The 13869-nt window shown below is 34.1% G+C and overlaps 1 protein-coding gene across 2 annotated transcripts in view; it reads left to right on the forward strand.

Moving 5' to 3' along the window:
• LOC145246707 (neuropeptide S receptor-like) overlaps positions 1–13767 on the forward strand; it is a 481356-nt gene extending 467589 nt beyond the window's left edge. For both annotated transcript variants that reach the window (XM_080108438.1, XM_080108439.1), the window contains one exon: positions 11021–13767. In XM_080108438.1, the coding sequence (XP_079964564.1) occupies positions 11311–12609 (1299 nt within the window). In that variant the 5' untranslated portion in view covers positions 11021–11310 and the 3' untranslated portion in view covers positions 12610–13767. The remainder of the gene's footprint in view (positions 1–11020) is intronic.
• Positions 13768–13869: the final 102 nt, after the last annotated feature.

The following is a 13869-nucleotide window of genomic DNA, read 5'->3' on the forward strand; positions in this document are numbered from 1 at the left end:
TCGTTTTTGATAAATTCACCAGGCCAGATGTGGTAATGATACTACATGCATGAATGGATGGTTGTTTTGTAGTAATAATTAGAAGAGAAGCTGCAAATACCCTTTAATATGTTTACAATGTATCAATTTAAATTTTTAATTTTTTAAATTTAAGTTGGCGTAATGGAAACCTATTAGAAGGTATTTGCAGATTCTCTTCCAATTTTCGGATTTTAATCCTGTCAAATCGCACTTTTCTTTTTGACGGATTGATTGTTGTTATTTTTTCTGATGAGTTAAGAGCATAATAAATTCACTGATTGATATAATAATTAAGTGATTGATTTTGCGCTACGAAACAGATACTGTTAAGAATTGTACATGTCAACTGAATTAAAGGAATAAATTATAAGGTCGTCAACATCATAAATTTTGGAATATAGTTTTTTTTTTCATTTATTCACTATATATATATATATATATATATATATATATATATATAGTAGGAACCGTTTTTAGTATGAAATATAATTTGTGAAACAGTGTAACGTTTGTATATATTAATTAAATTCTGAACATACAAAGAGACAGTAATACGACTTTATTATAATAGATTTGATGTATGGTATACAGCTATAACCACATATTGAATTCCATGAAACCACTACATTTAGCGACATTGATCGTGACACGTACGGGTACTCAGATAGGAAACCATTGGGGAAGACCAGATGGTGTAAGTCAAACTCGATTCTATTCGCCTTACGAGTTTGCAAATCTTCATATGCAGCAAATAATTGTCGCAATTACGTTTTGATCTGCCCCAATTAGACACTGACTGCACACGGGTGGGTTCGCGAACAATCTGAGTGAGGTCATAAGCAATGGCAAAATCATGACAAAACCTCCCCTCATCATCTGTCTTATTTGAATGGGTCAGCCATTCCACGTTATGGACGTTGAAGTCACCACAGATGTGGATGTTAGCCGAGGGATGTGAAGACAGTATGTGATCTATTTTCTCAGATATGCTCTTAAAGATAGTGACTGGTGATGACGGATCTATTTCAGATTCGGATTCGATACGTCATGTATTGTTTTCATTTCTTTTCTATGCACTTCCCTCCAACTTGTTTTCTTTCTGGGAGTATTATACCATGTTCGTTTAATAGTTACTATTACTTATTAGGATCGGATCTGTTGCGTTCAATTACGTCAATTGTTTTCAACCACCGCGTCGGAATGATTACTTGTGTATCGCCGGAGATATTATATAGGGGAAAACAGTTTTCATATCTTTATAATCGTTGTTTCTATTGACAAATAAGAACTTACACATTATTACTTAGCTAATATTGATAGTTAAATATAAAACAGGACATATAAAATCTATATAAATAAAACAGTAGATGCATGTATGTGTGTCGGTTTGTGTGTAAATATTTGACCGCGAACGTCTTTAAGAGAGAGACCATGTTTAGGTAAAAAAAAACATATACTCGGTGCACTACAAGATTTGGTAGCGGTTAAATAGATAAAATAATAAGTTCTCCGACTATGTTAGCTGATGGTGTCCCACGTGATGTGAAAGATGTCCACCATTCTTATGATCCTTTCTAATTCTGAGGACGATGAATAATTTCGCATACAATTTGAGAATGATCATTATCCCCTACTTCCCCTTCTTATCAGCATAGAAACACTGCTTACATAATCAGAAGAGGGGATTATGAAACATACTGGTGACGATGACAGTAGTTATGAAGAAGACAGAAACGAAAAAGTGACACCGATTCTTCGAGGAAATACTCGACAAAGACGGATACTGCCTCCCACTCTGTTTGTATGCCTACTGAATCAGAAAAGATGGTGGAACATACTAGCGACGATGACGGTAGTGATGAGAAAGAGGGAAATGAGAAAGTGACGCCTCCGATTCTTCGGAGAAGCACCTGACAAAGACATATACTGCCTTCCTGCCCTGTTTGTGATCATGAGATCAGAGGGTGTAGGGAAAATCACAACTTACTTGGCTAGCATGTGTGCGTGCTTCAAAGGATCGGTCGTCTAAAAAGAAAATAGGAAAGAAAGGCTAAAATGGCGACACCCAGTTGGTTTTATGATTGACGGTCACGTAAGCGACGCAGACTGTCGCCGTTTATATACAAATTGGACAAGTGAATAAAAACGGACGTGAAGCGAATAGGGGAGGAGTTGGGCTAAGGTATGCTACATACGTCGTTGTGCAAGTCAACTTGAAAGAGTGTCAAGGTTTGGAGTTGGAAGTTTTGACAACAGTCTGTCGAATTTATTCGAGGAATTATTAGTTTAATCATAAATACATTTATGTAAAACTTTTTTCGAAATCCATAAAGAACACACACACACACATATATATATACACATACACACAAATACACACACACATACACACACAAACACACACAAAAACAAAGCGCATTATATATATATATATATATATATATATATACTAGACTACCCGTGACCCGTTGGGTCAGTATGATATATTAGCTATGGAATTAATGTATGAGCGTGACACTTGTGACGTAAAGAAAATAGTTTTTTGTGACATAACAGAAACATTTCTATGAAAGTATATTAAAATGAAAAAAGAATATAGATAGATTTCTATGAGTCGTTCTGTTTATAATTGTTTACTTTGGAAAAAAAACTTACATTGAATTTAATTATAAGTGATTTGCCATACTTATAGGTAAATGTGCACTGAACAGATACCATAATAAAAAAAGTTAAATTCAAATTTTGATATATCTTTTAATTTAAACACGAAAAAAAAACAATTGGGACGGTGAAAACGTACACAGTAAAATAATACGTTTTATTGCCGCGTTGATTATTTGTAACGCAAATTAAAAAAAAACATATTTTCGGGGTTATTTATTTATATTGGTAGTGTAGAAGAAAATGTATGAATGTTTTTTTTTTAAGGAAAGTGTATTAAAAAATGGAGAATATTTTTTTTTTAAATGAAGGCGGTGGATAAATCGCCGTTGTAAAATGCTATTATGGTTGTCAACGGTTTAAATTTGTAAGAACATTACGTTAAAATAACTTAAACGTAATAAGGAAATGAACGATGTAAAAAAATGTAGTAAGTATTAATAATTGTTTATTTGAGTAATTTAAACGCGAAAAAAAAACAATTGGGACGCTGAAAACGTACACAGTGAAACAACACGTTTTATTGTCGCGTTGATTATTTGTTTATGTACGCATGCGCGTCCGGAAGTCGTAAATCGGATATTTGGTAACAACACCCGTTATAAGGTCATTTGAGTTTTATAATTATATAGATATATTTGCTTGTTTTTCTCCCTTTTTTTATGTATCTCATCTCTTCGCTCCATACACATTGCCTCCTCTTCAATATCATTATCTCTACCTTATCTTTCTATTGCCTCCTTCCCGTCTCCCAATCTTATTTGTGTATGCCGCCCAACTTGTCATGCCTGTCTCTCCCCGGCGTTTTCATTTCGGTTCTACCGTTTTATCACATCATCTTTATTTTTACGATATACTTTTTTATGCACGTTTACTTTGTTTTATCCTTAGACACCATATTAGTACTATTATATTCACTTGATATGTTCTATCTTTTATACTTTTCATCCTGTAATATTATTTTTATATATTTTTTTCATCTTTTTATTTTTTTATTCTTACTATTCGTTTTATTATTTTTTTTTATATTTGATATAATTTTTATCTTCGTTTTATTATTGTATCTTTTTTTATCTTTTATTATCTTATAATTTATACTTTGTTTGATACTGCCTTGTACTCTCCTGCTCTCTCAGACATATACTGACTTAACTTCCGTTCTCTATTATTTCAAGAAAACTTCTCTGTATAATCATACCCTAATTCCTTATATTTATATCAGCCTCTACGATTATTTCCTATCGCTTTCTCTTGATATTGTTTCTTGATGTAAAATGTACAGCTTAACATATGATGACAAACCCCCTTACCTCATTACATACCACTTATATCTATTATGTTATAATAGTGGCGGACTGGCCGGTCGGGCATTTAGACAATGCCCGGTAAGCCGGTGGAGAAAAAAAATGAAAACTCAACTTTTAAAGACAAATGGATGAAGAGGAGAGAGAAGTAGAAGATGCACTTTATATATTTACATTCATTTAATTATTTATTTTGCAGAATTCATTCCCAAAATTCATTGTACTAAATATCTACCATCGCAACAGACGTTTGTTGATAATTAGCTGACTAAATTCGAGAGGAGAAACTCGCAAAAGCTATAACGTCTGAAAATGTGCTTGTAACAACGAAAATAAAGCAGTTATTTTAAATAAACACATATTGTTTCTTTCATACTTTCTTTGCTGATTATGCGAAATAAGATTCACTACTTTGTTAAACCGCGTAGTTATAACATTCAATACGTTTAAGAGCTTTCCAATTTACATTTTTAAGCATAATTTCAGAAATTGCACATAAAAAGTCAGTTATATCCGCAAATTTGTCATATTTAGGATATATTCTAGAATCTGTAAGACGAGTTGCTACTTAAGGCCTATTTTAGTGAGATGAACCGGGCGGCTCTGTAGATAATGTCTGGGCTGCTTTAAAGGTCCAGTCCGTCTCTGAGTGATAACAACAATTTAGTCTTATACAATCTTAATCACTTTAGTTCTCCAATTCTCCTCCTTGCATATTTATACTGTTTACCCTCTACCTTAGATACCCTATTATTTCGTTCTAATGTAGTTATCACTAGACGTATCATTTCTAATAGTTCTGCTCTGTAGATAATGCTGGGCTGCTTTAAAGCTCCGGTCCGCCCCTGATGATGAGAAGGATGACTTGGAAATACCTATTTATAAAGAGCATATATTTCCCCTCTGCTCATTTATACTGTTTATATACCTCATTATTTCGTTCTAATCTAGTTATCACTAGACGTCACAGTTCTAATATATTACCTGGAACTTTCTCTCCTCTTCTGATGAGAAGCATATGATTTGGAAATACCTAGGTCTAAAGAGCATATATTTCCTCTCTGCTCATTTTTACTGTTTATATACCTCATTATTTCATTCTAATGTAGTTATCACTAGTGGTCACAGTTATAATATGTTACCTTGAACTTTCTCTCCTCTTCTGATGAGGAGCATAACATTTTGAAATACCTAGGTCTAAAGAGCATATATTTCCTCTCTGCCCATTTATACTGTTTAGATACCTCATTATTTCGTTCTAATGTAGTTATCACTAGACGTCACAGTTCTAATTTGTTACCTGGAACTTTCTCTCATCTTCTGATGAGAAGCATATGATTTGGAAATACCTAGGTCTAAAGAGCATATATTTCCTCTCTGCCCATTTATACTGTTTAGATACCTCATTATTTCGTTCTAATGTAGTTATCACTAGACGTCACAGTTCTAATTTGTTACCTGGAATTTTCTCTCATCTTCTGATGAGAAGCATATGATTTGGAAATACCTAGGTCTAAAGAGCATATATTTCCTCTCTGTCCATTTATACTGTTTAGATACCTCATTATTTCGTTCTAATGTAGTTATCACTAGACGTCACAGTTCTAATTTGTTACCTGGAACTTTCTCTCATCTTCTGATGAGAAGCATATGATTTGGAAATACCTAGGTCTAAAGAGCATATATTTCCTCTCTGCCCATTTATACTGTTTAGATACCTCATTATTTCGTTCTAATGTAGTTATCACTAGACGTCACAGTTCTAATTTGTTACCTAGAACTTTCTCTCCTCTTCTGATGAGAAGCATATGATTTGGAAATACCTAGGTCTAAAGAGCATATATTTCCTTTCTTCCCATTTATACTGTTTAGATACCTCATTATTTCGTTCTAATGTAGTTATCACTAGACGTCACAGTTCTAATTTGTTACCTGGAACTTTCTCTCATCTTCTGATGAGAAGCATATGATTTGGAAATACCTAGGTCTAAAGAGCATATATTTCCTCTCTGCCCATTTATACTGTTTAGATACCTCATTATTTCGTTCTAATGTAGTTATCACTAGACGTCACAGTTCTAATTTGTTACCTGGAACTTTCTCTCCTCTTCTGATGAGAAGCATATGATTTGGAAATACCTAGGTCTAAAGAGCATATATTTCCTCTCTTCCCATTTATACTGTTTAGATACCTCATTATTTCGTTCTAATGTAGTTATCACTAGACGTCACAGTTCTAATTTGTTACCTGGAACTTTCTCTCCTCTTCTGATGAGAAGCATATGATTTGGAAATACCTAGGTCTAAAGAGCATATATTTCCTTTCTGCCCATTTATACTGTTTAGATACCTCATTATTTCGTTCTCATGTAGTTATCACTAGACGTCACAGTTCTAATTTGTTACCTGGAATTTTCTCTCATCTTCTGATGAGAAGCATATGATTTGGAAATACCTAGGTCTAAAGAGCATATATTTCCTCTCTGTCCATTTATACTGTTTAGATACCTCATTATTTCGTTCTAATGTAGTTATCACTAGACGTCACAGTTCTAATTTGTTACCTGGAACTTTCTCTCATCTTCTGATGAGAAGCATATGATTTGGAAATACCTAGGTCTAAAGAGCATATATTTCCTCTCTGCCCATTTATACTGTTTAGATACCTCATTATTTCGTTCTAATGTAGTTATCACTAGACGTCACAGTTCTAATTTGTTACCTAGAACTTTCTCTCCTCTTCTGATGAGAAGCATATGATTTGGAAATACCTAGGTCTAAAGACCATATATTTCCTTTCTTCCCATTTATACTGTTTAGATACCTCATTATTTCGTTCTAATGTAGTTATCACTAGACGTCACAGTTCTAATTTGTTACCTGGAACTTTCTCTCATCTTCTGATGAGAAGCATATGATTTGGAAATACCTAGGTCTAAAGAGCATATATTTCCTCTCTGCCCATTTATACTGTTTAGATACCTCATTATTTCGTTCTAATGTAGTTATCACTAGACGTCACAGTTCTAATTTGTTACCTGGAACTTTCTCTCCTCTTCTGATGAGAAGCATATGATTTGGAAATACCTAGGTCTAAAGAGCATATATTTCCTCTCTTCCCATTTATACTGTTTAGATACCTCATTATTTCGTTCTAATGTAGTTATCACTAGACGTCACAGTTCTAATTTGTTACCTGGAACTTTCTCTCCTCTTCTGATGAGAAGCATATGATTTGGAAATACCTAGGTCTAAAGAGCATATATTTCCTTTCTGCCCATTTATACTGTTTAGATACCTCATTATTTCGTTCTAATGTAGTTATCACTAGACGTCACAGTTCTAATTTGTTACCTGGAACTTTCTCTCATCTTCTGATGAGAAGCATATGATTTGGAAATACCTAGGTCTAAAGAGCATATATTTCCTCTCTGCCCATTTATACTGATTAGATACCTCATTATTTCGTTCTAATGTAGTTATCACTAGACGTCACAGTTCTAATTTGTTACCTGGAACTTTCTCTCCTCTTCTGATGAGAAGCATATGATTTGGAAATACCTAGGTCTAAAGAGCATATATTTCCTCTCTGCCCATTTATACTGTTTAGATACCTCATTATTTCGTTCTAATGTAGTTATCACTAGACGTCACAGTTCTAATTTGTTACCTGGAACTTTCTCTCATCTTCTGATGAGAAGCATATGATTTGGAAATACCTAGGTCTAAAGAGCATATATTTCCTCTCTGCCCATTTATACTGTTTAGATACCTCATTATTTCGTTCTAATGTAGTTATCACTAGACGTCACAGTTCTAATTTGTTACCTGGAACTTTCTCTCATCTTCTGATGAGAAGAATATGATTTGGAAATACCTAGGTCTAAAGAGCATATATTTCCTCTCTGCCCATTTATACTGTTTAGATACCTCATTATTTCGTTCTAATGTAGTTATCACTAGACGTCACAGTTCTAATTTGTTACCTGGAACTTTCTCTCATCTTCTGATGAGAAGCATATGATTTGGAAATACCTAGGTCTAAAGAGCATATATTTCCTCTCTGCCCATTTATACTGTTTAGATACCTCATTATTTCGTTCTAATGTAGTTATCACTAGACGTCACAGTTCTAATTTGTTACCTGGAACTTTCTCTCCTCTTCTGATGAGAAGCATATGATTTGGAAATACCTAGGTCTAAAGAGCATATATTTCCTTTCTGCCCATTTATACTCTTTAGATACCTCATTATTTCGTTCTAATATAGTTATCACTAGACGTCACAGTTCTAATTTGTTACCTGGAACTTTCTCTCATCTTCTGATGAGAAGCATATGATTTGGAAATACCTAGGTCTAAAGAGCATATATTTCCTCTCTGCCCATTTATACTGTTTAGATACCTCATTATTTCGTTCTAATGTAGTTATCACTAGACGTCACAGTTCTAATTTGTTACCTGGAACTTTCTCTCCTCTTCTGATGAGAAGCATATGATTTGGAAATACCTAGGTCTAAAGAGCATATATTTCCTCTCTTCCCATTTATACTGTTTAGATACCTCATTACTTCGTTCTAATGTAGTTATCACTAGACGTCACAGTTCTAATTTGTTACCTGGAACTTTCTCTCCTCTTCTGATGAGAAGCATATGATTTGGAAATACCTAGGTCTAAAGAGCATATATTTCCTTTCTGCCCATTTATACTGTTTAGATACCTCATTATTTCGTTCTAATGTAGTTATCACTAGACGTCACAGTTCTAATTTGTTACCTGGAACTTTCTCTCCTCTTCTGATGAGAAGCATATGATTTGGAAATACCTAGGTCTAAAGAGCATATATTTCCTCTCTGCCCATTTATACTGTTTAGATACCTCATTATTTCGTTCTAATGTAGTTATCACTAGACGTCACAGTTCTAATTTGTTACCTGGAACTTTCTCTCCTCTTCTGATGAGAAGCATATGATTTGGAAATACCTAGGTCTAAAGAGCATATATTTCCTTTCTGCCCATTTATACTGTTTAGATACCTCATTATTTCGTTCTAATGTAGTTATCACTAGACGTCACAGTTCTAATTTGTTACCTGGAACTTTCTCTCCTCTTCTGATGAGAAGCATAAGATTTGGAAATACCTAGGTCTAAAGAGCATATATTTCCTCTCTGCTCATTTTTACTGTTTATATACCTCATTATTTCATTCTAATGTAATTATCACTAGTGGTCACAGTTCTAATATGTTACCTTGAACTTTCTCTCCTCTTCTGATGAGGAGCATAAGATTTTGAAATACCTAGGTCTAAAGAGCATATATTTCCTCTCTGCCCATTTATACTGTTTAGATACCTCATTATTTCGTTCTAATGTAGTTATCACTAGACGTCGCATTTCTAATATTTTATCGAGTATGTTGTCTCCACGTCTGATGAGAAGCAGTAGACTTCGAAATACCTGGGCATAGAGCATATATATTCCGTACGCTAAATTGATATAATTTCCTTATTGCATGCACGATTGAATTTATATGCATTGTTATACATGTTTATATTGTCGGTCTTTTTCTGCTTTTTTGGTGGAGGTTCCTTTTCCTTGTATATAAATATATCAAATCAATGGACTCTTCGTCGATTTTAACATGCAAGGTTTCGCCACAACAACTAAGTTGCTCGGAAATCCACACTGATGATTTGTTTATAGTGGTAAAGGCTATGTATAAAACCATCCACAATTTTTGTATTACAGCTAAACTCCGTCGCTGCGGATAACTGCATGGGGCATAGTATACAGTAGACTGCAGGCTTTTACATCAGAGTTCTCGTCTCATAGATGTATGTCTTAACGTAGACTAGGGGTGCATCTCTCCTAGTGAATTAATGCGCCTCCAGATACCAACCTAGAAATTTCTACGACTCGGCGCATACATACATTGCTTAACTTTCCCAAATGGTCACCCATCTGGTACTGGCCAGGCTCAACGTTGTTTAAATTCGGTGATCTGCCGAGAACCGGTGTGTCAACGTGATTGCGCCGTATATATATATATATATATATATATATATATATATATATATATATATATATATATATATAATGCGTGTGTGTGTGTGTGTGCGTGTGTGTGTTGAAATCAGAAATAATGCTTACTGATTACTGATTAAAAAGAATAATAGTTTTTATTACAACTTAAAGTATAAACCTGTTTGGTCCCCCGAAAAAAGGAAGGTCGACCTGTAAATTCACCCTTGTCCGTTAGTCCGTCCGTATGTCCGCACTTTTCTCAATAACTATGCCTTGGAATTTTTTTAATTTTTGCACAAACATTAAACATGATATGAGTAAAAAGTAACAGAATGGATTTTACGGGAAAATTCCGGTTGCCTCCCTAGGAGTGCCTTTCGGGGTAAACTGGTTAACACTGACACTTTTGTACTTATTTTTTTAAAAATTGATGCCTTGGATTTTTATACAACTTTCTGAAAAATTGTAACTAATTTCTATATAATTTTGTTTTTTTATACTTAGCGATAACTCTTGGGTGTGCCCCAGGGACTCTTTTAGGGCTAATAAAAAAAACACTATTTTTGAGACTATTTTACCATATTTGTCTAAAATTTTCTGTGTATGTTTATTTAGCAGTTTTGCATGGTGCTGAACTCAAATTTAAGTATGTTAAGGCATTGGGGACGTTTGGGGCTAAATGTGTGGGGGGGAATGATTGACTTAGTCATTTTTTTTTTTTTTTTTTGCATGGTGCAGAACTCAAATTTACATATATTAAGGCCTAAAACTACACCGTTTGTTGATTTTCCCCAGGATTTGACGTCCCCTTGGGACTTTTGGGGCTAAATGAGACGGGGGCAAATGCTGAACTTAGTCATTTTTTATGCCTTGTTTACTGTGCACTCACGAGGATCATGCATGTTTCATTTGTTCTTATTAAAATAATATGCCGAAAATAAATTTAAACTAGTTATTCATGCTTTGCGTATGTTTTTTATTTTTTAATTTTATTTTTATTTTCATTTCAGAAAACCAGATGATTATATGACGGGAAACATGAATAACTGAGTCTACACATTGAAATAGAAAAGCAACTTCATTTCCATTGTCAAATATACGACTGAAAAATACATATCTATCTGTGTACAAAAACAGAGTTTGCTAAAAACAAAATCATTGATAGAAGGATTAGTTCATTCTGCTATTTATACTTTTCTCTGTTTTTTATGAATTCGCCCGATTAGACTATAAAACAACACACATGCGGATATATATGTGAATTCATATCTAGAGTGTTATTTTTGAAAACCCATACAAAATGGCTGCTTTCACAAGGTTTGAAAATTTATCAATGATGGACTTCAATGAAAGCGAGCCTGAAGTTACGTTTAACGCCTCGGTTGCTTCACCGGAAATATTCCAACGTATCGTCACCGTGGCATTCATTATGATCGCTACTATTGTTGGTAATCTGACCCTCATAGCCGCCATATTTTGGAAGAGATCTCGCCTTGTGAAACGAGTGAACATCTTTCTTGTGAACCTCGCCATCGGAGATCTGACGGTGGCCATGATAACGATGACCACCGAGATCCTCTTCATAGCGTTCGGTGAGTGGGTGCTCGGTGAGGTCGTGTGCAAGATCAGCGTCTACCTGCAGATTGTCACCCTAGCCAGTACAACATTTCTGATGACCGGTATGAGTATCGACCGGTACCAGGTGATCGTTAAACCATTACAATCGCTGCGCAGCCGACCCAAGATCCGAACGAAAGTCATCACGGCATGGGTTATGGCGTTCATCTTTGCCATACCACAGTTACTCATCTTTGTTCAGGTGGAAAAGACCAAACCGGATGGTAGCACGCAATTGAAATGCGTCAGCAAGGGCTATACAAACGAATGGCAACGCAAAGTGTATTTCACTTTCCTGACTTCTTATATTCTTGTAATCCCAGGAGTGGTAATGTTTTACTGCTACTCAAACATCACCCGAGTTGTATTCAGTCGAGCCAACGATATACCACAGATACATCACAATAACATATCGGTCAATACTAATCGAATCTCAATAAACCAGTCCCTCGTGTCGGCATCAAAAAGACGAGTCGTCACAATGACCCTAACCGTCATTATAGGCTTTGTTACCTGTCTTACGCCTTACTTTATCATCAACTTGGTACGGATTTTCAGCAATTATACAATCAGTATGGATAAGGCCCTGCATGTCTCAGAGGCGATATTTATGACTCACAGCGCGCTTAATCCGATCCTATACGGAATATTCTCTTTACGGATTGAACATCTTTACAAGATGCTCAACACCTGCTTATGTCTGGTACCTGTCGGGAATGTTATAGAAAGAGACACCAGTGTCGATAGCCTGGGACAGATGAACAACCTTGGAATGCTACGATTGCGTTTGGCGCGGTTAGGACGGGGCAATAACCCTACGACAGCTATCACACATAACGGACAGACATTTCCCAGAAAAAATTGCCTGGGAAAAAACGTGGGCAGAGCATTTAGAGTCACGTTTAAGCAAACTTCGAACTCGTTTCAATCGACGCTAGATAGTCAGAGCCAACGGATAGACACAAGACTGTGCAATGTTTGAGATGAAATTAGCGATGTTTTAAAGAGAAAAGAAATTGTTTTATTGTTTGATTCAGGTTCAAACTCTACTCTACTTTTTGTTCCAACTAATGTTTTTTTGTTTCTGATATTTTATTATAATTTTCGTTTCATTAAACTTAGGAGACAAGAAGAGAATTTTCCTTTGGAATAATGAGAAATTAATTATAAATATTACATAAAACATTTAATTGAAAGTCATTCAGTTTAGAGACATTAATCTACAGAAGTAATTAAATATAATTTCTTATTAAAATACGACTGCAATGTTTACCAAACATTACAATGGATTCTATTGGAACAAGGAGAAATTATGTAAGAATGTCTTTGACAAATTTGACTGCGTAAAAGAATGTTTTGCTATTTATGATTTTGGATCTTGTTCATAGAAATAATTTAAAATTCGACATAATTTAAGTCAGTAAATTCAACCTTTAATTACCTCCGCTAAAACAGGCTGTGATTGATTTTGTTTCTGTTTTTGTTGTTATAGTTGGAAAATAAAGTAACCTTTTAAAGGCTGGTGTAGAGTTTGACAACATCCGTCTCTTACCAAATACATATGACTATTAAATTCATCAGCGCAGTAAAAGAGATTGAACTTTGACCTCCATAATTTTTATTAAAAAAAATAACAAATCTTCGACAACTTTTAATGCTGATGAATATCTTTATTATTCGGTTTGAGAAATACGAAAAAAAGATTAAAGTATTATTGTGGATGAGATTTGAAGATGAAAACCTTTGCTAATTCCTGTCCAAACATTCAGTTATAAATTAAAAAAAAAACATATACACGAATCATTTGAAAAGTCAACAATACATTTTTTCCTTAATTCTACAACGCGTTTTCTCTTTGAATAAATCGAAGGAAAGGAAGTAAAAATTGACGCATGCATTCATGAACGTTTGAAAAAAGATGTAAATAAGAATGAACACATACAGAAACAAAACAAAAAACATATATTTTCATCAATGATAATTTTCTGAGTCAAATTATCTCAGAGAGAATTTCATAGAATCTTATTAAAACATAAATTTAACTATTTATCTATGTGAACACACACACACATATATGCGTGTATGTTTACATATATAAATATATAGATATATATTATCTCATTAGCATATACATATATATGATTTAATGAACATTATGCATATGTATGTGTGTATATCTATCTATCTATTTATGTATATATATATATATATATTTATCTAAATATATATATATATTTATGTA

This window comes from Euprymna scolopes, chromosome 24, assembly GCF_053919585.1.
Source record: "Euprymna scolopes isolate OS-2025 chromosome 24, ASM5391958v1, whole genome shotgun sequence".
NCBI lineage: Eukaryota > Metazoa > Mollusca > Cephalopoda > Sepiida > Sepiolidae > Euprymna > Euprymna scolopes.